The sequence below is a fragment of the Barbus barbus genome, assembly GCF_936440315.1.
Source record: "Barbus barbus genome assembly, chromosome: 10".
Classification (NCBI taxonomy): Eukaryota; Metazoa; Chordata; class Actinopteri; order Cypriniformes; family Cyprinidae; genus Barbus; species Barbus barbus.
In genome coordinates, this window is record NC_136738.1 from 12,750,481 (window position 1) to 12,777,620 (window position 27,140).

Below are 27,140 nucleotides of genomic sequence, written 5' to 3' on the forward strand. Positions count from 1 at the left end.
ACTAACTGCCTCACCGTCACCCAGTTGAACTGCAGTGGGAGCTCTGCAGCTGGAACTGTTCAGTTGTGCGGGACTTGCTAAGACTTGCAAAGTTTGGACTAGTTCTGTCTAGTTCTAGTGTCACTAGTTCTGAAATCTTCTCTGTTAGCCTGACTGTCCCCTGCATTTATCACATGTCAATCCCTCGCCGCTGACAGAGAAAGCTACACTAAACATGTGGCAAGCAGTGCAAGTGACAAAAAAGTAGCAGCTATAAACCTCTGGCTTGCTTAGTTGGGGACACTTAATTTCCAGTGATATCGTCGACTTGATTGCACAGATACTATTTGAACTGGACTGAGCTGGATGAAGACATCACTGAATTCAATGATAAACTGCCTTTAACTGAAAATTGAGTGTTTAGTGTTGTCCTTTTGCATTATTGACACACTACTTTCCTATTTAATACTGTAAAGCTGCTTTGACACAATCTCTATTGTTAAAAGCGCTATATAAAGAAAGGTGACTTGACTATGACTCACTGTGATTGATGCCAACTTGTGAAAGTTGGAGTGAGAGAGAGAGAAAAGAGATGGTAAAGCACAAATGACAATTTAACAGGCTAGCGAAATGCTAATGCACTGCTCTAGTGGTTTAGATTATAAAGCTAGCGATGTCAGAGTAATTTGACAGACAATATCACATTATATATGTATTAGTGCTGTCAAACGATTAATCACATCCAAAAATAAAAGATTTTGTTTACATAATATGTGTGTGTACTGTTTATTTGTGTATATATAAATACACACACATGCATGTATATATTTAAGAAAAATATAATATGAAAATGTTTATATATGAAATATATTTATATATGATAGAATTTATATTAATATAAATATATACATGTAAATACATCTAAATACTTTCAAAATATATGCTGTATGTGTGTGTCTTTTATACATACATAACATATATACACAGTGCACACAAAACAAACTTATTTTGGATGCGATTAATCGCGATTAATCGTTTGACAGCACTAATATGTATGTATATGTATGTAATCACATGTGGTACTTGTGTAGAATGTCTCTTTCAGCATGTTTTTTTTTAATTTTATGTCTTTTGTCTTATGTCTTTTTCTTTTTTTTCTCTTACAGCCACCTTTGAGCCTCCGCTGCTGACAGTAACTGCATGTAATCAGTCGCTCTGTATAAGTCTCAGAGCACCTGCTGATAAACTCTACAGCATCTATAATTCATTCAAGTTTTACTATAGGTTGATGGTCAGCAGTGAAGATAGAGCAGAGGTGAGAGAACAAACTTGTCATGATTTAATTTGGGTAAAGTGAACAGATAATATAGTCAATTTTAAACACCAGAAGTGTACTGTATCCTTTAAAGGAAGAGATCACAAATAAAAAAAGTTGTAAGCTGGTCTGTTAAAAAGCCCAAAAATGCAATTATGCTATTTTTTTTTTTTTTTTTTGAAGAATAATAAATTATTTGCTGTCAAGTGAATAAACATGTATAAATGGCTTACAGTCAGAGGATTCCAGTGAGTTGTGTTAAACCCATTCTCTCATCAGCACAGAGTTGTGTTCTGTGTGTAGTGTGTGAGATCTAGTGATAATGTGAACCGGTTTTACCCTCCACTCATGTCCACAGCTTTAAAATACCCTACGTGTGTCAGAGAAGACATCTGTTTATACCCTCACTAGTCAGCCCTTACATTGCAGTACACACTACAAAGTATTCAAAACCTGTTGTGTAAACGCATGAATAAATCATTTACAAAGCTTTATGCATCCCCTAATCTAAAGTGTAAACAATTAATCTCTTGTAAATATGCTACACATCATTTGTAGATCTTTCTTACCTGTTACAAATGATCTGTAGGTGTGTACAAGGTATACACTTTCTGCATTCCCTAATCTAAAGTGTAAAATACTCATTAGTTGTAAATGTTTTACAAACCTGCCGGTTACAGGTTGTGTGTGTATACACGGGTGAAAGATCTACAAATGATGCGTAAAACATTTACAACTGATGAGTAGTTTACACTTTAGACAGATATTAATCAATAATAATATTCAAAACCTGTTGTGTAAACACATGTATAAATCATTTTCAAAGCTTTCTGCATCCCCTAATCTAAAGTGTAAACAATTCATCACTTGTAAATGTGTTACACATTATTTGTTTCATACAGCGATAGGCTTTTTCTAATTATGCTCCATATGTATGGAATGAGCTTCAAGGTACATTACATATATGGAATCCAGGGCTTGACATTAAACATTCTCATGTGGTTGTCCTTCAGACAAATAAATTTGTCATTACTTGCCCGGAGAGAAAAAAAAAATGAATTGAGTTATAAATATAATTATTTATTGTGGTTATACAAAACAAATTTAGTTTATTTAGTTAGATTTTTCTTTTTAAATAAAATAATGAAAAAAATAATAAAGTGTGATTATACAGTTATATTTTAACATAAAAAGCGAGTATTAATTACAAATACAATTATTTTATATTAAACTTAAAAATAAAATGATAATATTTACTACTTTTTTATATATTATATATTCTTTTTTATTTTCAAACTTTCAAAATTTTAAATTTTTTAATTAGTTCAATTTAATCAGACAATTAGTATAATAAGACATTTGGGCTGTTACCAAACTAATGAAATAAGTATCAACAAAATTCATCTTTGCAATGCAGAGGAAACTGCATCTGAAATAAAACGTTGTAAACTGATATTTTCAATTATTTAAAAAATACTGTAAATGTGAAATTAAAACCACCAGTAGGTGGCATCAAGTCACTTTTTATAAGTGAGTCATTGCGACTGAACCGAATCATTTAAACGGTTGATTCATTAAGGTCATGTTGCTCAGAGACGCAGAACAGTGCTGTGGCTGTGTTTGGAGTTATTTTTGTTGTTGACATAGCGCAATAGGGTGTCTAAAACATAAGTCTCTTAATGTTAACTTCTTGTTTATTGAACTGTTATAAATTCACATTTGTAATCATGATGGTTTTTGGAGAAAAAAACGGCGCTCGATCTTCGTTTGAAACTATATGAAATTATATAAATATACATTTTCTGCTCCCATCTTGAATTTTCTGATCATTCTTCATGCATTGTAATACTGAATCATGCAGTGAAAGAACGCTCTTGCACGTGAGCTAGTCTAACCTAGACGATTTTACGCGTGCACTCTCGTTAAAACAATTACGAAATTATCGCAAACGATATATATCGCACACCCCTATAACAAAGGCTAAATCATAAATAAAGGCAGTTATTATTGTTTTTGGTATTGACTTTAAGTTACTTGTCCGATTGGGCATGTAAATTTCTCTTTCACTTTCATTTCTCTTTCCCGTTCAAAACATTCACTTGTCGCGGACAAGCGTTAATGTCGAGCCCTGGAATCTGTACCATCTCTCGCTATGTTTAAAAATATTTTAAAGTCTGTTTCTATAGAACAGTGTGCATGTTTTAATAGCTGACTAGGATTTGTATTGTTTTTAGAAAATTGTGTTTTATGTTTTGTTTTATGTTCATGTCCACCTGGTTAATCGCTGCCTTCACCAGAATTCCCACTGGAATGGGTGTGGTTGTCAACAGGACTAGTGGCATGTGATGAGAATCAATTGAAGTGAATGATGCCACTGTTAAGAGCAAAGCACACCCCTCTTTTAGGCCTGTTAACTGGGCCAAACACACTCTCTGCCTTCACTACTCCTGGGCACAGTAAGGACAGCAGATCCCGTTTATTTTGGACAGGGTTGCTCATTTGAACACTTTAGTCTCCGCTGTCTTCCTCAACCTGCCAGTTATAGACCTAATGCGCTAGAGAAACAAGCACGTAGCCATCTTTAGTCAGTGTTTGTGAAGATGCTGCAGGCAGCGACACTGTGCAAATCCATGAATGAATGTTCCCGAAGTGAAGTAAACTTCAGCGGATTTCCCCTGCTCAGGCAATGAACAATGAACACGGTGTAGGGATCATATCAATCGGAACACAGTTCATGCACGGAGCTGACTTCTAACGAGCTGGTTATCTGAATCAGGTGTGTTAACTAAGAGAGACAAGCAAATATGCAGAGCAGGGGGCGCAAGGAATGGGATTGGGAACCACTGCCTTAGAATAATTAGCTAGTGAATTGGATTAATTTGTTAAGTTAACGAAGGTTATCAGGAATGTCTTAATGTTTGAAGCAGACAACATACTTAATGTCAGTGGACCGGGAAGATTTAAAAACAGTTGGTTCATTCATTAATCCGTAAGATTTTATCTTCACGCTGTGGAAATACAATGCGGGAGGCAGAAGACAATGAGTGATGCGTTAAAAGTGGCAGGGCTACATAAGGCTACTATACTCAGAATAAAACTGAGCTTTATTTGCCAAGTGTGCACAAACACACAATTTCTCACTAATCTACTGCAAGATCTCTTTACAGTAGTGTAATGAAAGTAAACTTTTCAACAATTGCAAATGTTGTATTTGCTGCTCTTTGTGTTCACTTATAGTTTCATGTGGATACTGAAGGATTAAAGAATGTGACCCTAAAGGACCTGGCCCCTGGCCGAAGGTACTGTGTGAATGTCAGCATCATTGATCTCAGCCCACCCAATAGACCAGCAGTATGTGCCTCCATTCCCGAAAGAGCAAATGTTTCAGGTACTGTATTTTTCAACAAAATGTAATAGACTCCAACAGTGTTACACTGATGCTATAGATTTAAAAAAATGTAATGGCCAAGTATAATGCATCAATTAATCATGTCCTAGACAATAGTTTCAATTTCAGTTGCTCTGAATGTTCTTGTATTTGACATATTGCAAGAGACTGCTAACCAGATCGAGGTGTGCACCAAAAGTGCTTATGTGAAAACACTTTAATTTATATAGTATCGTATTGCAAATCATCAAGTCACCTTTATTTATATAGCGCCTTATGCAATAGAGATTGTGTAAAACAGCTTTACAGTGTTAAACAGCAAAATGTTTCAATGTTGCAAACAAAATTTAATTCTGCTGTAAAGCAGTTTTAAAAAGGCAAGTCGTTATGTAGTTAGATCAGCTTCTGCTAATACAAGCATTGCTGCAAACATACTGTCGTCCAGAACCAAAAATATAATGTAAACCGAAAACAGAGGAAAGGGGGAAGAACTCTAGCTTGAACCAAGCAATGGCATCAAGTGTCAGCCCCCTTAGCTAGAAAATTGGTTAAACTAATAGTTGAAATACCGACCATGTAAATGTTTTGTGAATTTGCCCCAAAGTTTGCTAAAATCCAGTGTTGTATATTTGTTGTAGATGCCATCATCTCTGTTATCGTGTTTCTGCCGATGGTGCTGTTACTGATGTGCATACCAAGATTTGTTTCTCGCTGTTTCTGTCTAAAAAGAAGTCTTCCTCCAGTTCTGGTAAGTCATGGCAGACATTTTTAATTTCAAGAAGTGATGTGAGAGACTCAGTTTGTGACTAAAGTACCTAAACAGAGATATAGTCAAATAAGCTTTAGCTTCACAAAAATGCAACCATCTTAATTACTGTATTCAGAAAGGTTTTAAAGGAATAGATCTGAAAATGTACTCGCCCTCAGGCCATTCTTTATCGGAACATATTTGTAGAAATTTCCACCACTTGCTCACTAGTGGATACTCTCCATCAGCGGTGACCAAACCTGTTCCTGGAGGGCCACTGTCCAGAAGTGTTACCTGAATCAGCTAATCAAGGTCCTCAGACTCACTAGAACTTCTAGGCGACTGTGGTGGAGCTGGTTGGAGTTACAGGACGTTGGCCCTCCAGAAACAGGATTGGACACCCCTGCTCTGCAGTGAATGGGTGCCATCAGAATGAGAGTTCAAACTGCTTATAAATACATCACATTAATCACAGTTATTTAACATGACTCCAGCCCATTAATTAACATCTTGTGAAGTGAAAAGCTGTTTGTAAGAAACAATTCCATCATTTTAACTTCCATAATCCATCATAACGCCAGTGTTATTCCTTTATATATGGCATCCTGCATTTTGTCCTATCACATCAAAATCCACCAACATTGATTTGAGCTGTTTTAGACGTTTCTTAATCTGTGCATATTTCTCTGCTAGTTCAGATGAGACCACCGGAGAATTTCAGCCAGAAGCAATGGTTTGAGTTAAAAACATCATAATGATGGATTTGTTTATTACAAACACGCAGCTTTTCACTTAATTAGATGTCAATTGATGGACTGGAGTGGTGTGGATTTTTGTGATGTTTTTATCACCTGTTTGGACTCTCATTCTGATGGCACCCATTCACTGCAGAGGATCCATTGGTAAGCAAGTGATGGAATGCTAAATTTCTCAGATCTGTTGGGATGAAGAAACAGACTCACCTTGGGTAGCCTGAGAGTGAGTAAAGTTTTTAATTTTGGGGTGAACTCGTCATTTAATTTTTTTTTTATACTGTGCATTGTAATTTCTTTTAAATAATTGAGAAAACGTGGTTGAACCAGTTGTAAGGCTAAATACTTTACTGCATGACATTGCATAAAGCATCCATCCAAATCCTTTTAAGAATAAAATATATATATATAAAAAAAAATTACAGTGCAAAAAACATCACTGTTCTGCTATTTTGTCACCTCAATTTCTGTAATTTTTGACATAATCACTAATAATTACTAATGCGTGTTGTTTTCCAGAGTTCATTTCAGAGTAGGAATAAAGTTCTTCTTGTCACTGCTGCTGAATCCATTAACAAGCTTTGTGAGGAGAGAAACTCCATCGAAAAGTTGAAGACAAAAACAGAGGAAAATGACATGGAAGAAGAGGCAGAGGAGGTTTTGAAATATGAGAGACTAGTGGCACACTATCTGAACACTCAAGGTTCCCCACTCTCTGTTTTTCGAGAGTCATCTAGCTCTGTTTTGCTTATGAATCAAACTCCAGATACAAGCCTTGCGTCTTCCACAGATGCTCACAGTGGTAGTCTGATTGTGTTTGAAGGCAGCCATATCCATACTGAACCAACAGCCTCTCCTAGGCTCCTTAAAGTGCCAACAAGTGCACATCAAAGTTTAAGTTCTGTTTTTCCCGTGGAGAATGAAGACCGAGAGAGCAGTACAGATGTAAACCTGTTTTCTGTGATGCTAGGAGGAGTTTGTGATAAAGCTGAACCTGATAAAACCTGCATTACTGAAGATATGCAGGAATCATGTCCTCAGCACCTGTTACAGACTTGTGATACATCTACCTGGATTTCTGATTCACAGTCCCAAAACTCTCATAAGTCCATTCAGATGAACATTTTAGAGGAAGATGATGATGATTCAGGGTACTTAAGTCGAAATTAGATTCCTGAAGAAACAAACATTATTTTACATCAAATGAGACTGAGAGTAGATCTGGGTATCTAAAAGCATTCTGAAATTCTAATAATATACAGAGATGTATACTCTATTTTTTATACTTGATTGATATTTTTATATTTTAAGTGTTTTTATTATTATTATTATCTTTCAATATGCATTTCAGTCTGATAGAGATCATGGGATAGCAACATGTATTACTCTTATTTGTCTGGATGAGGAATAAGTGTTTATTGGCAGACATGTTGACCCAGAACCAAGTTTTCTTAGGGGAAACACTTTACTCTTAGGTATTTTCAAGTGAATAAAGATGTTAGTGTAGTGATGAAATATTTTTCATTAACAAAATATCAGAGTTGTCATCAAAGTCCTGTGGTCATTCTTACACAATGTGAATAGGGCTTTTATTTAGAAATGTGGCACCACGGGCTAGGCAGGATTTGGAAAAGGAGATGAGTGTAATCACAAAACTGTTTTCATCTAATGAATATGCGTTTTTACTACTAAGAATACAAATGTACAGTGCTGTAATTTGAATTCTTAATAGTAATAAACTGGAGAGCTCTCTAATTCAAATATAATAGTAGTACTTGTAATAATCAAATTACTGGTGAGAATTTAGCTCTCTAATTGATGGACACAGAGCCAGTGCTAATAACAGCACTATAGAGTGCAACAGTCTGTTTCTCAAAGTAAAAAAGCCATTTAGTTTCCTTATAGGAAAACTGATTTTTAATGAACTTGGATTAGCTTAGTGTTGGATTAGATTCCTATTTTCACTCAATTACCACTGGAAGAAATCTGCATCTAAAATTGTTACAGCATCTTATTTGACTTCAAACTACAATCAACAATATATACAATCAACAACTTTAAATGGATCATTTTTAATTTGTCATTTGCACTGCTCCGGGTGTGTGTTCACGGTGTGTGTGTGTTCACTGCTGTGTGTGTGCACGTTGGATGGGTTAAATGCAGAGCACGAATTCCGAGTATGGGTCACCATACTTGGCCGTATGTCACTTCACTTCACTTCACTGGGATTGTAGTTATTTCCCTCATTAAAGCATTAAGTAAACAGTCTTGTACCTTTGTCTTTTTGTCTGATTTTTAAAAACATTTTGTTTCAAATCAAAATTTGTACTGTTGTGTTACCACCTCATAGCTGGTTGGCTTGGTTCATGACTTCTAGAGCTTCAACAAGGGCTTTTTAAAAAAAATCCCAATGGGAATTTAAAACTAATGGAAAAAATATGATGCATTCTTCGTGGCACAGGAAGTTCAACATAACCTAGGCACAGGCGTTATTACTGGGAGATACAAGGGTCTGTGGTTCTACCATTTGGAGAAAGCACAACAGTCAATTTGGATCACATGTGCCTCGATTACCAATCACATCCCAGCCTTGACATCACTGAATTTCAGTCAGTCGATTGACTGTCTAAGGATACCATAGGAATAAATTAGGAATGCTGTGAACTGAATCCCACTTGTCACAAGAACTTGTGACTTTCTTATAAAATGGCTTTTTTTTCAGTGTAGGCTCTCGCTCTTTTCTCTTTCCCTGCATACCACTAAAACTGCAGCGTTAGCCTTAGCCATTATGCTTTTTTGGCTAAAGGTTGCAGACTTGCCTTCCAGTGGCTTTGAATAGTTTCCAGGGGCCTCATTTATAATGCGTGCGTACACACAGATTTGATCGTACGCTTAAATCCACGCCAGCGCTCATATTTATAAAAACTGTCTTTGACATGGAAAAGTGCTTAGCTTCACGTCAGGGTCTGAGAAGACGTACGCACTTTTTATTGTCGGAGTATTGCAGGTTTTTTAAAATGCAAGCTGTTCTTGCAGCTCGCTGTTCTAAATTATGATGATTGGTGATATTTTATATGTTAATGATATAAATTAGGAGTCATTTACAAGGCAGATATCTGAAAGCATTCAATTGCGTGCAAGTTCAAGATAATTTGCGATTTATAGATTTCACGTCTAAAAGAGTTCGAATGTTCATTCTATGAATCAAATGTACGCATTTTCAAGAGATGACCGTAAGATCAAATGTAGAATGGTTTCTGCACAACATTTTATAAATGAGGCCCCAAGAGTGTGATTATAAATTCAGTGAGGCTGTAAAAGTGCACTACTGTGTAGATGCGATTTCCTGTCCTGTGTTTAATGGCCCCGATGACCTCTGTAGTCTCATTTAGCCACTTGTTAGCAACCGCCTTTTTCAAGACATTACTGCTCCTCCCAAAACACAGCAGCATGTTAACACCATTTCTTGTAGACAGAGGTGGAAAGTCCAGGGGTCAGAAAGTAAATGTCCTGCCATGTATTTATTCCACCCATGAACTCAGCCAGCTGATTTCACTAGAGGTGGGACCAAGTCATTCCTTTCAAGTCACAGGCAAGTCTCAAGTCAAATCCCAAGTCCTCAAAGAGTTCAAGTTAATGTGATAATTAAGTGACTAAATAAATGATGATTGTGCATTAGTGATAAACACCTGCTGTTACTGAGACTACATTACACAGGATCAAATGTTGATGAGTTATTGGTTAAAATGATGCCACCATCATGAAGATCACTATTTACTTAATTGGGCTCTTGACCCTTGACTTCCTGTGTTAGATTTCTTTTGGAGCAATGCATGTGGTGTTGTAAAGCAGTGAGGTCAGTGTTGATCAGTGAGCAGCAATTAACAGTTAACTATTAACACTAAATAACGTTTTTTGTTCCTTATATGTTAGGTTTTGCATTATCAACCCTGTGAAACTATAGCATGCAAGCAAAGTGTTGTTTTAATAGTTATAGTTAATTAATTTTAAATCTATATAATACATAGAAAAATATGAACTCCTATACAACTTAGACACACACAGACATCAAGAACAGACAATCAACAAAATGCTTAATTCTGCAATGCATGCTGGGTAACAAAATAGTCCCATCATGCACTACAGTATGAATAATTATTGTCACCACTGTTAAGGATCGTATGATAAAGTGTACATGTCTAAAAGCCTGAGCCAATACTTTTTTTTAAATCTAAAGTATTGACATTTGTTTAATAGGACTTTTATTTTTTTGCAGTTCTGTAATAACTGAATGTCAGTCAATAAACCAAAGAGAGATTGCTTCATGATGCTCATTCATCATGAGTGTAAGATTTACAGAATCTCAGACACTTTGATAAACTGTAAAGCTGATGCCATTTATCTGGACCAGAGGAGGGCTACAGTCTGAAAAGACAAAGAACTCTTGCGAGAATCGACGTCTGAACACTGTCTAACAAGCCTCATCCTCATTCAAGACAACACACCTAACTGAGAGAGACAAAAGTATCACACCTTGTGAATGATTACACTACAGAGATCACCAAAACCACTATTCTTAATCAGAGTTTATAACAATTCAACTGTTCATGTTTTGAAGTCATTTGAAAGGTCTCTGTGTGTCTGGTAGGTCACATTCGTTTAAACAATAGGACAGACAGCCATCAAGATTAGAAAATACTGAAAACAGACTACTCCCCGTGTCTTTGATGCAAATTACCTTCTGTCTCAAAAGGGGATAACTCTACTTGATCAATGCAAATTCCAATTGTTAGTCCCTGTCTCCATTTCGGAGTATGTTTATCTTGGTCAGAGTATGTAAAGGTGCTGTATGTAGTTCTGTATTGCAGTCCAAATTCAAAATATTGGAGACAGGTTTTTTTTCACCCGGCCCCTCCTCCTCAGACTTGAGGCACACGCAGGTTGCCAGATTAAGGACACCAACAGAGACGAGCGCACATGACGATGAATGAAATTAAATACGCTGTTTTCTTCCTCCAATTGGCAACCCAGGGTGCCGAAATACAATTGGGTAAACTGGCAGTGGGCGGGTTTCACAAAGTATAACAAACACAGACATTCCAGGCCGGAATGCACATTTTCAAAGGAAAATATTACTGACTGTAGCATTGTTTTTCAGATAAACTAGTATGTTAACTTAGCATGTTTCTTAAATATCTGCAAACATATTATGGTATTTTTATGCTTTAGTAGAGTCAAAATCGTACCTACAGCACCTTTAAGGAAACCTTGTGAGAAGATCAGGGTGCTTTCTGTAGCCGGAATGAGCCCGTGGTAGGATGTGTTGTTCACACACTTCATACTATGTATTTTTCTAAAGTCAGGTATGCATCTTACTCTTAGATTCGTCATTGAGATTTTGATGTCTTGTATTGATTTGATATCTTTGAATTGGCTATGTAATTGGCATAATACATATTTACCTGACTGATAATAAATTGTTACATTTGAATTTATTCTGTTTTACTCTGTAATTCAGTTGAGAGAGCACACCAAATATCTTTAGGGATCCAGGTAACACTTAGTATTAGTTCAAGTGTACTTAGATTGTAAGGGCTTACAGTGAATTTCCGTTGAAGTCAACTGAATGTTGTTCAGCCGACCTAAATAGGGTGAGCCTAACCTCTGTTTATTGTAATATTATTCTAGGTAAGTGTACATGAGGAAACGATGGCATGACCATACCAAAGCTACTATCAAGAAAGTAAAGTTGTTAGGCTTATATCTGTAGTAGTCGTGACCTCCGACTAGAAATAATGTTGCTTTATTCAAGTGTGTACTAATCTATGGGGGCTAAATAAAAGCACTTTTAGAATGAGCAAGCATAGGAGCGGCCGTCTAAAGTATTAGCCAATTACCTGTCTAATAATCAAGACTGACCAGAATGTGACCGTAAGATACGCTAACAACGGCCGAAGCATATCTTTGAGTGACATGAGCACCCGAATTAATGAGTTCAATAATATTAAAGAATAAATAGAATAACCAGATGTCTAGATAAATTATCCTATGAATGATAACAATTGGCATTCTAATCCAAATGCGAGGTCATTATAAAATTGATTCAGATAGATAATAAAATGGAGTCAGATTTGAATTTAACCGAAATTTAATAACTTGGCGTGCTGACCTTCCTCCGTGATCTCCCAAACCGGTGACATCTTTCAGCGGAATATGGATTTGTACCAAACAAGAGGTTTGATCATCTCCTTCCCCAGACATCAACATAGTGTTGGCCCAGATCCGGCCCACATCTGGCCCGTGTGAAATCCATGCAGGCTAGATGTGGGCCGGATCTGGGCCGACACTGCTTGCTGTCTGAGTCTCTTATTTCTCTAGCTGCTGTGGTAAGTCGATTATTTGCTTTTTAGAAATATCGAGGGAAAGACTGACGCATCCCATACAGACACATTTATAGAATGAGCCGGAATGCTCATCCCAACAAACACAGAACGTTGCCTCAACGTAGCTGACCTTTTAGCAACGTTGTAACAACATGGCTAAAAGGTTGTTGGTTCTACGTTGTGTTGTTAAGGTTGTTACTGCGTTGTCATTCAACCACGGTTCGGGGCCATTGCAGAAGGTTGTGTTTAGGCTGTCTGGACAACCACTGTGCGACATGTACTCGTCATTCTTCTTCAAACCAGCATAAGTGAGTATTGCTCATGATCTCTCTTTTAGATAAATATGATATGTAAATATCCAAACAAAACCTACAATTTTCGTGTCCAATGTGAGATTTATTTGTTCTGTTAACAAACAAAATGTACAGAATAGCTGATAATTCACATACTGAGTGTTAGTTTGCGATCGGGTTTGGTGTAATGCTAACTATATTTCTTTCAGTCGGCCTATTCAGATATCGTTAATTAGGAAAAGGCATTAAACATATTCTGGTCATGTGATAAAGTGTTTTAACATTACACCAAATGTTATAAGCCGTAATGAAGCTGATTGATATTTCACCACAACAGACAGCACCTAAGCGCGTACTCGCAAGTTAATGTTCAATCTCGACTGATAATATCTATCGTTAGCCATTGGCCAAAAAATTGTTAAATTTAACTCGCCAGTGTTTTTGTTAAACGTGTAAAAGATATTTCAGGACAGACACATTTTCACTTGCCTGCATTTGAACAGCTCTGACTCAACGATTACGTTTGAGCGTTTGAGCGCATTATTGGCTGAGGAAAGCGCTCTGCGTTTCTCTCTCTCTCACACACGCACACGCACGCAGAGAATGAGTCTGACATGCCGAGTAAAATTGGCACACGATATGTGTATATGGCATTTTCCCCCCTGTTAAAATGACTTTGTTTTCATTGACTAAGGCCAACTGATTGCGTTCACGTTCTAATTTCAGCAAATCAATTTGAGCCAAGGATTATAACGTTTAGGTCATCAGATCTTATTGCGTTTCATATTGATATTAGGCATATATTTAGCATGCATATATATATATATATATACACACACACACACGCACACACATACATACATACACACACACAGACACACACACACACACACACAGCCGCTCAAAAGTTTGGGATCAGTAAGATTTTTAATGTTTTTGTGTCACAATATACAATGCTATTCAAAAGTTTGAGGTCAGTTTTTTTTTTTTCTCTCTCTATTTTTTTTTAAAGAAACTAAAACTTTTATTCAGGAGGGATGTGTTAAATGAATAAATGTCATAGTAAAGACTTGTATTGTTTGAAAAGATTTCTATTTTGAACAAATGCTGCCCTTTTTAAAGTTGTATTCATCAAAAGACTCATAATAAACCAGCATCTCAGAATGACTTCTGAAGGATCAAGTGACACTGAAAACTGGAGTAATTATGTTGAAAATACAGCTGTTCTTTACAGAAATAAATTATGTTTTAAAGTATATTAAAATAGGAAACCAATATTAGAAATTGCAAAAATATTTCACAATATTACTGTTTTTTCTTTATTTTTGATCGAATAAATATACAGCCTTGATGAGGAAAAAAAATAAAAAATCTTACTGATCCCAAACTTTTGATAGATAGATAGATAGATAGATAGATAGATAGATAGATAGATAGATAGATAGATAGATAGATAGATAGATAGATAGATAGATAGATAGATAGGATATCTATAGTATAGATATATAGATAGCTAGATATGGTGAGTACACTAAACAATTTACTTGCCAATGGTTATATTGCCTAGGTTTGCATAGAGTGTTGGTTAAGTACATTTTTGGGAAATGCGTGCGAAAGAAACAAATATTTGTAAACTCACACACGAAAAAAAAACATTCATTATTACAAAAGTCATTAATTTGTGGTGCTGACAATGGCAAATCCAGGTCTGTGTAGCAGTTCACATTATGCACATAATGTAAAAACAAAATATGCCCAGACTAAATTAGTATTTTGATTGGTCTCAGGAGGTGTAGGTGTAACATCTTTTCCAGTGTTCAAATAAATAATTTATTGTGATATTGTTTCTTTTTATTTGCTTAACAGGCTGTTTTCACATTGAGGTAAGAATAATACATTATTAAGTCTTAAGTCTTTTCTATTAAACAATGACATGGGTCTATTAAAATTCCATTAATGTCTTATCCTTAAGAATGGAAAACAAAAGAAAAGTTGGCAGGAGAGAATATATGAGACGCTGGAGAGCAGCCAACAAGATTCTTTCTAATTGTCACCAAAATCAGGCCAAAAATAAATATAGGGATATTTGCGCTAATCCTGTACTTCAAGAACCCTTACAACATTGTTCATCCTCTGCAAGATCAATTTCAGAGTGTAGCACAGCTTGTTCTTTAAGAGAGAGTGGAAGTATATCCTTAAACCAAGAGGACACATTCAGTACAGATGAACGCTCTGAGTTCTCCTCAGATTGTGACACATATTTGTCAATCTCTGAGGAGGATCGTGAAACAAATTCTTTGAGGGAAGACCTCATTGCTTGGGCCAACAAACACCAAATCCGACAATGTGCTTTAGATGACCTCTTAAAAGTCCTGCGTTCACAAGGACATGACACATTGCCTGCTACAGCACGCACACTTTTGAAGACTGTGCGAGCAGTTGATATTCAGAATAAATCTGGAATGCAGTATATTCATCTCTCATTGTCTGAAGAAATTGAGAAAGTGTTGAAAAGATATCCTTGTGAGGTGACTTCAAGAATACATTCTCTAGAGATTTCTTTAAATGTTGACGGACTTCCACTCTTCAAAAGTTCATCATTGTCAATGTGGCCTGTGTTGTGTTCCATTCATCTTGAACCAGTGATTGTATTTCCTGTAACACTGACATTGGGATCTCAAAGACCCTTAGATCTTACATTTCTTGAGGATGCTGTTACAGAAATAAAACAATTACTAGAAAGTGGTCTTAAATTTGATGGGAGGCTCATTGAAGTTAAGCTAAGGTGTATTGTATGTGATGCACCAGCCAAAGCAATGGTGAAAAACACCAAGTCATTTTCTGCATATTATGGTTGTGACAGATGTGAACAGAAAGGATTCTGGGAAGGAAGAATGACTTATCAAGAAGTTGATGGGTTTGAAGTAAGAACAGATCACTCATTTAGAGCTCAAAACCAACCAGAACACCATAATGGAAGAACACCTTTGACAGAGTTACAAATTGATTTGACTGACCAGTTTCCCATTGATTACATGCACCAGGCATGTCTTGGTGTTATGAAGAAACTGTTGACAATTTGGACAAGAGGAGAAAAGGGACGCAGTAGACAAAACCATGATCTCCATTGGTCAAGTAGATGTGGTGAGCGCAAGGCTTATTAATCTTCAGCAATGCAGTCCTTCTTGTTTTGCTAGAAAACCAAGGAGTCTGAGACACCTGGAAACGTGGAAGGCTACAGAGCTTAGACAATTCCTGGTTTATACTGGAAAGCTGGTTTTATCAGGAATTCTGCGACAAGACCTTTATGAGCACTTCCTAACTTTCAGTGTTGCAATAAGCATCTTACTATGCCCCTCCTTGGTCAGTCAACATGTGGCATATGCACACAAGTTGCTACAGTATTTTGTAGCTAAGGGTAGGGAGCTGTATGGACCATCATTCTTGGTATACAATGTACATTCAATGCTTCATCTTGCTTCTGATGCCAAGAGTTATGGCTGTCTGGATGAATGCAGTGCCTTTCCATTTGAGAATTACATGCAGAAGTTGAAGAGAATGGTGCGCTCAGGAAAGAGCCCTCTTGTGCAGATTGTGAAAAGGATCAGAGAAAACCAAGATGCCACAACCTTACAAAGTATTCAAAGAGGCAATGCCATTTCTTCAAAACAGCCAGACAATTGCGTTATTGTGGAAGATGGCAAATGTTGCGAGGTCATCGATAAAACAGAGCATTCATCCAGACAGCCATAACTCTTGGCATTACCTATGTCGAGTTTTTCTGCAACCATCTCCACTCTTTATCGTACGGAAGCGTATTGCATTCACTTGAGGAAAAAAAATCTACTCTGTTTTTCTGAATTAACGAGTTAATTATCTCAGAATTACGAGAATTTTTAATGAAAAAAAAAGTTTTTGCTCTGTTTTTCTGAATTAATGACTTAATTATCTCAGAATTACGAGATAATTTTTCATTAAAAAAAGTTTTTGCTCTGTTTTTCTGAATTAACGAGTTAATTATCTCAGAATTACGAGAATTTTTAATGAAAAAAAAAGTTTTTGCTCTGTTTTTCTGAATTAATGACTTAATTATCTCAGAATTACGAGATAATTTTTCATTAAAAAAAGTTTTTGCTCTGTTTTTCTGAATTAATGACTTAATTATCTCGTAATTCTGAGATAATTAAGTCATTAATTCAGAAAAACAGAGCAAATTTTTTTTTTCTTTAAAAATTATCTCGTAATTCTGAGATAATTAAGTCGTTAATTCAGAAAAACAGAGTAGATTTTTTTTTCCTCAAGTGAATGCAATACGCTTCCGTATTATCGAGCCCTGTGAATCATCAATAATTGGAGCATACGTGTGTCAAAAGAACAATGTTCTACAAATGATCCAAAAAGAAAAAGTCAGTCAAGCGATCAAGATTGATCAGAGGCAAAGAGTAGTCTATTTGACTATTCTTCACAATCATGACAAGTAGACATCAGCAAATTATCTCTTTAAAACACATATCATGTGTAAGTAACATTTATATTAAAAAAAACTCTATTAATGTACAACTGACTTTTTTGTTTTTAATAGTCATATACCTTTCAGAATGTTTTCAGTTGTGGAATTCACCTCAGATCACAGTGTAGCTGTAATTCCTGATGCATGGAAAGAAAAATTCGACCAGGTAAGACATATAGACCTAGACGTATACATATTTGCTACATAAATATCACTGGTTTATGGTTTTAAATTGTTTCAGTAATACAGTTGCCACATTAGAAAATTACCTAACTTAGTCAATAGATCATTACAAAAATCATGGATTTTATTTTGATTATGCAAGTTATGTAAAATATTTTGTAACATGGCAACTGTAAACTGAATTACTGTAACATCTTTATTGCAGTAACAAGAGTGATTCAAAACATGTATCTTGAATCTTCTGCTAATTAAAGTAACAGATTGTTAAAAGTACTATATTAAAAGGAAATAATACTGTTGTGTTTTGGTGGCCAAATTATCTCATTTGATAGTACAGTCATCTTGTACTTTCAAACAATGATTATGTGTAAAGAAATATGTACAGTTCATCTGGAGTTAAAGTATGAAATCAGGTTTGAAAGAATGACCAGCGGTGTTGCAAAGATGATCAGTTTGGAGTTTTTACTAATTGTATTATTTTATTTTATTTTTTTTACATAGTAAACTTGTGAAAACTGTACCAAAGGAAATAAAAAAAAAATGTATTGCCAAATTAATGTCAAAATGAATGTATGCAAATACATTATAATCTGACCCTTTTTTGCACACCAAAATAAAATATGTAAATAAAAGAGATGCATTTTTAAACATTTTTGTTGAAAAATCTAATCCTCAAATGTTTTTTTTTTTTTAAATATATATTTATACTATTTTTTCCTCAGGAGATCTATTGCTACTGGCCACCCAACAATGTCCAAAGTCTATTAAAAAAAAGGACTTTATAATTAAGTCTTTACATTAAAATAATATGGTAAGAAACGCAAGATTGCAATATTATGCAGCATAGCAAGCTGATTTGTACAGATAAAAATCAGCTGGAAGCGGATGAGACCAGAAGCCATACACATTTAATTTACAAATGGCCACGACAGCTCTTACGGGTAAAATAAGGTGGATACTTTGATAAATTGTTGTAACTTTCAATGCCAACTCAAAAATTATTTTTTTCTTTAGTTGACTACATGACAGCCCATAAGCTTATGAGAAAAGCTCAAATCACCTCGTGTCCTGAACTCTCAGACTCTTCCATCACTGAGAAAAGGCTAACCAGGCTGAAGAGACCACCTTTACGGCTTTTAGAGTCAGATAGTGATATCACAGATATTGAAGACAGTATGTATATGAATTCACATATCTTATTTAGTTTATAAAATAATTAAATGATAATAACTTAAATTTAATAAAATTGTTTTAGGTAATATCAACACCAGACCACCAGCAAAAATACCAACCCTTCCCTCTCCACCGAGAACAATGGAACCAAGAAGGAACTCATCCGAATGTACAAGAAAATTATATATTTTTAATTTGTAAACAACATACCAATATACATTTATTTACAGTAAACAATTAATATTGTTGTCATTAAAACAACGGTATTAATACAATTATATAAATCTTTCTTTTCTTTTTTTTTAGCACCTGAGCCATCACAGACACATGGGGGTCTTGACAGGTTGCCAAGAGCTGGATTTTGTGGTAAGTATAAATAATAACGAAGATAAGCAGTTTTACACAATACACCATATATCAAAAATGATTGCAGCCCTGTAATTTATTAATATCTCAATGATCCAAACATGCCAGGGGTCTACAGAGCAGCTCTCCATACCGATAGCACCCATTCACTGAGGCCACAACATTTAGGTATTGTTTGTTTGATTGTTTGTTTATTAGTCTGACTGGCATACAATTTCCACTACAAAGGCATAATCTGAATGCCATCTACTAGCCATGTAAAAGCTGTATCTGATAGGCAGTACAGAATATTTATTAAACATTTAATTGTACTAACACAAATGAAATATTCATTTTTAGATTTCTGCAATACACCAAACAGGGATGTCCAGAGTGAAGGGCATGGGGTTATGGCACATCAATTCGAAGGCAAGATACAAATTTTTCTGGAAAATAATGAGCACTTTACCATTTTGATGTGTAGAGGATCCTTTTGAAAAATATCAGTGTATCAGTTCTGACAATTGTCCAGAATAAGAAGTTATTATTTGTAAATTACTGTTTTGATGCTTGTGTGAACAAATTAAAAAGTCTGTTTTGAATCAGTCAAAAGTTCTGATGGACATAATTGATGATAATGATAAACATCACAAAATGTATCAGCATTTTATTGTTGATGTAATTTATTAATATGTCATTGATCCAGAGATGCCAGGGGGCTACAGATCAGCTGTACATACGGATAGCACTCAGTCAGTGATGCCACAACATTTAGGTAACGTCTTTCATTTTTTCTTTCTTTCTTTCTTTCTTTCTTTCTTTCTTTCTTTCTTTCTTTCTTTCTTTCTTTCTGTTATTAATTTCATTTATTTATATTGATGTGTGAAAACAGGATTTGTCTTATCGAACTTAAAAGAGATGTATTTAAATATTGTTTATATGACAGAATCGCAATAATGTCTCTTTTGTAGCACCAAGAATGCAAGAATTGAGTCATGAACATAATTCAAATGTTGATCAACACCAACATAGTATGTTAGTTTTTATCTTTGATGCAAAATTTGATCAAGATAAAGCACCAGTGGCTTCGAGTCTATTTTGAAAACCTCAAAATTTATGAAGTGCTATTGTGAGGCCTGTTCATTTTTAATAAGTTCTGCATACAATTTTTACATTTTTTGCCTAGAATCAGCCTGGACAGCCAGTGGCAATGGAAGCTGGACAGATACTCAAAGACAAAATTGTAAGTAATATTAAATCGGGTACTACATCCAAAAATTTCAATTTTCCCATTATTTACTCCACCTCATGCCATCCCAGATGTACAAATCCAATCTGAAATGGGGACGTTCTGTAAAATGTAATAAAATCAAAATCAAGTCTGTGAAAATTAAAATCTATTTTGTTTAGGTCTTGCCGCAGAATTCCTTATAAAGGTACAAATAAAAGATTTACAATGAATTTACTGACCAAATTACTTGACCCTCTAACTCTAGCACTCTCTATTCTAATTTTATTTTATCTGTCTTCTTATTTATATATATATATAAAAAAATTATCTGTACTGCGTTTAGGCTAACCAAGACTTGTAATATCACTTACACGTTGTTGCTCTTTTGTTGGTTTTGATTGCTGAAATGTCCTCATTTGTAAGTCACTTTGGATAAAAGCGTCTGCTAAATGACTACATAAATAAAATTAATTGTATTGTGTAAATGTAAAGAAATTTTGCAATTTTGTGATAAGCCATGATCCAGCTTTGCTGTTTCAAAACAGTTTAATTAGGATATTCTATATATTATTTGTGTATTAACTGTATTGCAGCCATCAAAATCAAAATTTCTTTGTTTTTACAAAATTCATTTAAGTTGGTCAGTGAAAGCATTATAACTATTTTCTTTGTGCTTTTGTAAATTAAATAAAAAACAAAGATAATTAACAGACCACAGATTCTCAATTCTCATTTTCTCATTTGGGGTTGTATGACTTTATTTCTCCCTTCTGTGGAACACAAACTGAGATTTTTAGAAAAAGAATCCACCTTTTGTGAGTCTATATAAAGCAAGTAAATAGGACGTCAAAGTTGATTTGTGAAAAAAACACACTGAACAAACATAACATTAATCCATATGACCCCAGTTGATGAATCAGTATGTTCTGAATCAAACTGATATTCATATGTGACAAAAATACTAGTATTTTAAACTTAAACCATAAACCACTGATGTAAGAGAAGTGATGCAAGCATAGAGGGTGCTACTTATTGCAAGTGCTTTGCTTCAGGACACATGATTCATCAACTGGGGTAACCAATTTGTTTATTTTTTGAACCATTTCTTTTCATCTTGAAAAAATGAAGTCATGAGTCTTTTTACATTTTTGAGTGGAGTATCCCTCTAAGTAAATATTCTTTGTATGTGTACTGTATGTGTTTGATTTTTTTTTTTTTTTACTTGGTCGGTTTTCAGACTTCAGTTCAAATGGGCAAAATTGTACACCAAACAACAGTACGTAATATCAATAACTCCATAATATTTATAAGAGGTTTTCTATTTTATATAAACCTTTATGTATAAAAGGTTTTTTATATATAAAAGATCAAACCATCAGAAGTTCTTACAAACTGATATTATATTACAGATTTCCAGTTAAATGTCCTCATGAAACTGGATAAAATAATTGCAAAACACGAAGAGCATTCTCTCTTGCTTCGGCGGCTACTTCAGACAAGAGAGGAAGACACAGGGTCAGAGAATCCTATCCCATCTATTGGTCAGTTACCTGACTTGCTCTCCTTTGAGGATAAGCTGAGGGTGGACGAAGAGCTCCAAAGAAAAACAGTTAAGAATTTGACATTCTTATTTGCAGCTGAACTGTTCTGTGTGTATGCATAGGATTTGACAATTCAATTTAAATTAAATTCAGGTTAAATACCTTTCTACCATTGGAGGACCAAACTATGGAGAGACAGTGCGGCGAATCATGAGAAAAATCACTTCCTCAGAAGTTTGGTCATGCTTTAGCCTCAAAGGAAGGAAGGGGAAGAAGAGACTTGAAGAACTCTCCGTTTATATTAATAAGTATTAATAAGAGTTCTAATAAGTATGAAAAAAACAACAGTATCTGCATATATTTTATTGTATACATTCTATTGTATTTTCAATTATCATAGATTTAATATCAAGAGGCACTGCATTATAGTGACAAAATTCTTCATGATTGGCAATACAAATGGGATGAATACCCGTTTATTCAAATTTGAAGTATACTTGTTCATCTCTAAAAACATTACTTAAACCATTTAGGGGCAATAATGAAATCACAACCTGGGTCTACTAGCATGGATGCTGAAAGCCAGATTGCAGAGACCCTTAAACATGCACCAGGTCTGGTTAGGAGAAAGGCTAATGTGAGTATTTTTACAATGAATAATATTACTGACAATGTGTATGTATAATATGTTATACTTTTTTCTTGCCCAGCCATTTTCACTGGCCCTGCCACAAAAATAAAATTGCTGTTTATATTGTTGTTTTTGATCCTTGTTATCTTGTATTCTTATAAATAAACGTATGGCAAAAATTAAGATACTAGTTAAATATAAGGTAAATATAAGTGAAATAAATGAACAAATTACAAACAAGCACAATAAATAGAACAAAAGTACTTATTAAACACTGCTTTAGGTTTGTAGGTGATCAGGTACAGAAATTGAATAATCAAATGTTATAACATTGTATATTCCTCACTGTTTAAATTAAATATAGATGAATCATTAAAGCTACAAAAGTTAATCAGTCAAGAGCAATGAGTGTTTTTTTTTTTGTTTTTTTTTGTTGTATCAACATCAAGTACACTGACAGCAGTGAGGTCACTTTAGATGTGCATGCATCCAATATATTGTTACATATATAAAGTTTCTCAATTTTTTACTTTCAATTATGACATAACTGACTGTTTTTGACGATATACTCCAAGACGGGTATTTTATTATTACTGTCCAGCCCTGGTTAAGTACTTTTTTCCCCCCTTCCCTCAAAGTCTCAAGGCTACAGTTAAGTGCAAATCAATGTTTTTCATATACTCTAAATTAATCCAAACTAAAAACCAAGTGTGAGATTTTTAATATTGCTTTAATATTCTGTACAGCTGATATTGACATGACACTAAGTTTGACGTTTAATTTTACAGCGGTCAGTTACTCCACATTTACAAAATGGTTCATTGGACCTCTTCTCATAATTTTAAGTAAGTATTCAGAGACTCAGCCTTATGGGTAAAGTAGCCTAGCATTTCTGTTCATATGACTGGAGCTCAAACCTGGCTTATGTCACCCTACACTTTTCTCACTATCTTTTTATTTCATACCTGTACTATCCTGTTAATATAAGGACCTAAAGTTTAGTTCTTTGTGATAGATTAACTCATGTCTATCTATGCATTAGTTAAGCATCAATTAATGCATATAGTGTCACCGTATTGTAAAGTTTTTCCATTTCTCTGCTATAGTGTGCTCTGTTTCGTTTTTACTATTTTCGTTTTAGATTATTAATTTCTTCTGTCTGCTCATGCTAGACATGTATCCTGTCCTGTCGTATCAAGATCCTATTTGTGTCCTCCTGTATCGGAGGCTTACCATTTGATTTTGCTCCGTCTTGTTCTCTGCCCAGTTTTACCTGTGCCTGCCGCCCATCATTCTCTGTCCCCGGACTGTCTGCCTGGTTTTGACTTGTGTCTGCTGACTGGTTTCTGTGCTTGCCCTTTCCCTCTGGATTTGCTTATCTTTATTGGACTGTTGATGTCTACCGACCTTCTCGTCTGCACTCCCCTGTCCGCTGTGTTCTCCTGTCCCGAGTCCACCTCATCGGCTGGTGACCTGCTGACTGTCTATGCTGCTTGCCTTTTGTTCAGCAAATGTTCTCAAATGGCCTTTTTATGCTTTTTTATTTGTAGTCTATTATATTTGAGCTAAATATAATTAAAATCTATATTAACGTACTTTTTTTTTTTACTTTGTATGTTTTGGTAGTGTAATTATATGAATGCAATGTTTTAATAAAGTTGGATTATATGAACTTGTATGGCATTTTTCCTCTTGAAAGTTTCATAGCAGGTTTTACGTTAAAAAGAACAATTAATGATTACCAGTATTTAAAAAAGCGTTACATATTCATCTTGTGTGATAATTAAGAGATTCACAACAACAACAAAAAAATAATAATAATAAGATGACGAAAAGTCGTGGCCTAATGGTTAGAGAGTCGGACTCGTAATCGAAAGGTTGCGAGTTCGAGCCCCCGGCCGGCAGGAATTGTAGGTGGGGGGAGGGAATGTCCAGCGCTCTCTCCACCCTCAATACCACGACTGAGGTGCCCTTGAGCAAGGCACCGAACCCCCAATTGCTCCCCGGGCGCTGCAGCATGGCTGCCCACTGCTCCGGGTGTGTGTTCACGGTGTGTGTGTGTGTGTGTGTGGATTTGTTCACTACTCACTGCTGTGTGTGTGCACTTGGATGGGTTAAACGCAGAGCACCAATTTCGAGTATGGGTCACCATACTTGACAATACGTCACAAAAAAAAAAAAAAAAAAAAAAAAAAAAAAGGTAATATAATATTAATAATCTGGCATAAAAATAAATGTGGTCGGAACGTCGTCTGGCAGTTGCTGAATGTTGCGCAACAACGTTGCTACAGCCGCGTCTTATTACAATTCAACGTTGCTACAATGTCGCCAGCACGTAGACAGCAAATGTTGCCACAGTAAAAAATGGAACGTGGCAGCGACGTTGCCACAAAGTAAATGTGTTTGTTGGGTAGGAGACGTTTACTAGCCTAGGTCTTTAATTAACATTAACATTAATTTGTGCGCAGCCTACATTCCAAACTGTCCTGGTTGAACTGTAGCCTAAATGCAATTGGTCAAATCGGTGTTGTTTTGAGCAAATGAATTGCATCTCCGCTGAAAAACAAGCGTTCTAGCGTGAAAATGCTTGGGAACTAATGTGCTCGGAACCAAAGTTTACAGGACTGCGTTCTCTGGAACCCTCTCAAGCGGAGGACTTCTACATTCCGATTGGTTGCCGCCCAACCGCGTCATAGCTCATTACCATAAAGTTGACCTGACTTCAACTCTCCTCGACGCCCTCACCGTCCAAGACCCGCCGCGCCGCTCTCGTAGGCTCACATTGAAAATGAATGACTACCGGCCACTTTGACGCTCTCGCCGGCGGCGGTATTAACGCACGGTTAACGCACAAGGGGGAACCGGACCAAGATGGCGGTGTGAGTGCACGTATGCTTCGGAGCTGTTCACCTTCAGACTTGCATATTAGTGAATCATAGTTACTTTAAATATTTTTTTGGAGAGACATTGATACAGATTTGAGTGCACCGTGTCAACTTATTGTTAATGTTGTATCGTGTAGAATTCTCGCCTCTTAACGATACACGTGGGGGAAAACCTCGGCTATCAGCATAGCTAGCTAGCATACCACAACTACGGCAGCATGCAGGTACCGACGGACAATCCGCTTGTGAACAACCTACACGACTACTGTATGGCGGATGCTCCTGTGTTCTCCCTCGGGGACCCAGATTTCCCCTCTCTCCCCATAACTCCTTCCACAACTCCCTCCAAACCTCCTGCACCAAAAAAAATGAAGCCGCAGCGCTCCGTGGATCTAGACAGTGAAGGTATTGTGCAGAGAATCTCAGTCATTTTCAACACGAGACTCGACTCTCTGGAAAAGAATGTGGAGAGAATGATTTCCAACAATACACTGAAGATTGAGGGGCTAAAGAAGACTGTTGATTTTGCCTGCGCTGAGATTCGTGAAGTGAAAGGTAAAGTGACACACATTGATGACCGAGTCAACGTGGCGGAGAAAAAGACGAGCCTATTGGAACAACGAATTACTGAGCTGGAAAACTATTCACGACGGTGGAACCTGAAACTCTACGGTTTGGCTGAAAACAAAGACCAGAACGTCCGCCAAGAGGTTATACACATCTGTCAGTCCATCCTGCCGGCGCACAAGGCCAACTCCCTGATGTTATTGACTCAGTGCACCGTCTTGGCCAACTAAAGAAAGATGCCACCAAGCCTCGAGGGATAATTCTACAGTTTGGTGCTCGTATTTACCGCGACGCTGTCTGGAAGGCTGCAAAGAAGTCCACCTTCCTGCAAAACAACAAGCTACGTTTTGCCGAAGACCTGTCCCCAGTAGTCAGAGAGCGAAGGATGCAACTGTGGCCACTGGTGGCCAAAGCGCGTGAACAAGGGAAAGCTGCTTACTTCGTGGGAGCTCGAGCCTTTGCTAACGGGGCTGAACTGTTTCCAGAGACTTGAAAGTGGTAAACGTCACACCTGTCATATGTGCCTTAAGCCGAGTTAAGCTATAATTTCCTAATTGCTTTTTCTCTGTGTGTATATTTTTCTATCTGTTCTGATAAACACTATATTTTTTTTATTATTTTTATATGGGTTGATGAGCACTTTAATGACACTCAACTGAATATGTTTACAAGACAGCTTCTTTTACATCTTGTTCAATTATTTGCATTGCTCTATAGACTAGCATTTTATGTCTGTTAAGTGCTAAGAACTGGTATGTGATAAGCTGTCGACTGAGATCCTAGGTATCTCCTTAGTTTTCACTGTTTCACTAAGTTTCGCTATGCACCCTTTTTTTAAGTTAATTGGTGCAGCTCCTTTCAGTAAGGTTAAAAAATCTAATTTCATCCAAACTTTACTTATTACATTGTTCTATCCGTTGTTGTTAATACGTCTTTATCTATCATTACTTTCAATGCCAGGGGGATAAGGAATATTGTTAAGCGCAAGGCGTTATTTTTGTTTGTCAAGCAGCACAAATCTGATTTTTGTTTCATTCAAGAGTCACACTCCGTTCCGGACGATGGTAGATTATGGAGATCCCAATGGGGGAATGATCTGTGGCAGGCTCATGGGTCTGAACATTCTGCTGGTGTTGTGACTCTAAAATATAATTTTCCAGGGACTATTCTTTTATCTGTCAGTGATACATCAGGTCATTTTATTTTTCAAGTATTA

The 27,140-nt window shown here is 36.0% G+C and overlaps 1 protein-coding gene across 1 annotated transcript in view; it reads left to right on the forward strand.

The window, feature by feature from the left end:
- LOC306876413 (interferon alpha/beta receptor 2-like) overlaps positions 1-8,500 on the forward strand; it is a 32,797-nt gene extending 24,297 nt beyond the window's left edge. Inside the window, exons 4-7 of the mRNA XM_079427547.1 lie at positions 1,146-1,294; positions 4,532-4,682; positions 5,321-5,430; positions 6,702-8,500. Of these exons, the coding sequence (XP_079283673.1) occupies positions 1,146-1,294; positions 4,532-4,682; positions 5,321-5,430; positions 6,702-7,352 (1,061 nt within the window). The 3' untranslated portion in view covers positions 7,353-8,500. The remainder of the gene's footprint in view (positions 1-1,145; positions 1,295-4,531; positions 4,683-5,320; positions 5,431-6,701) is intronic.
- Positions 8,501-27,140: the final 18,640 nt, after the last annotated feature.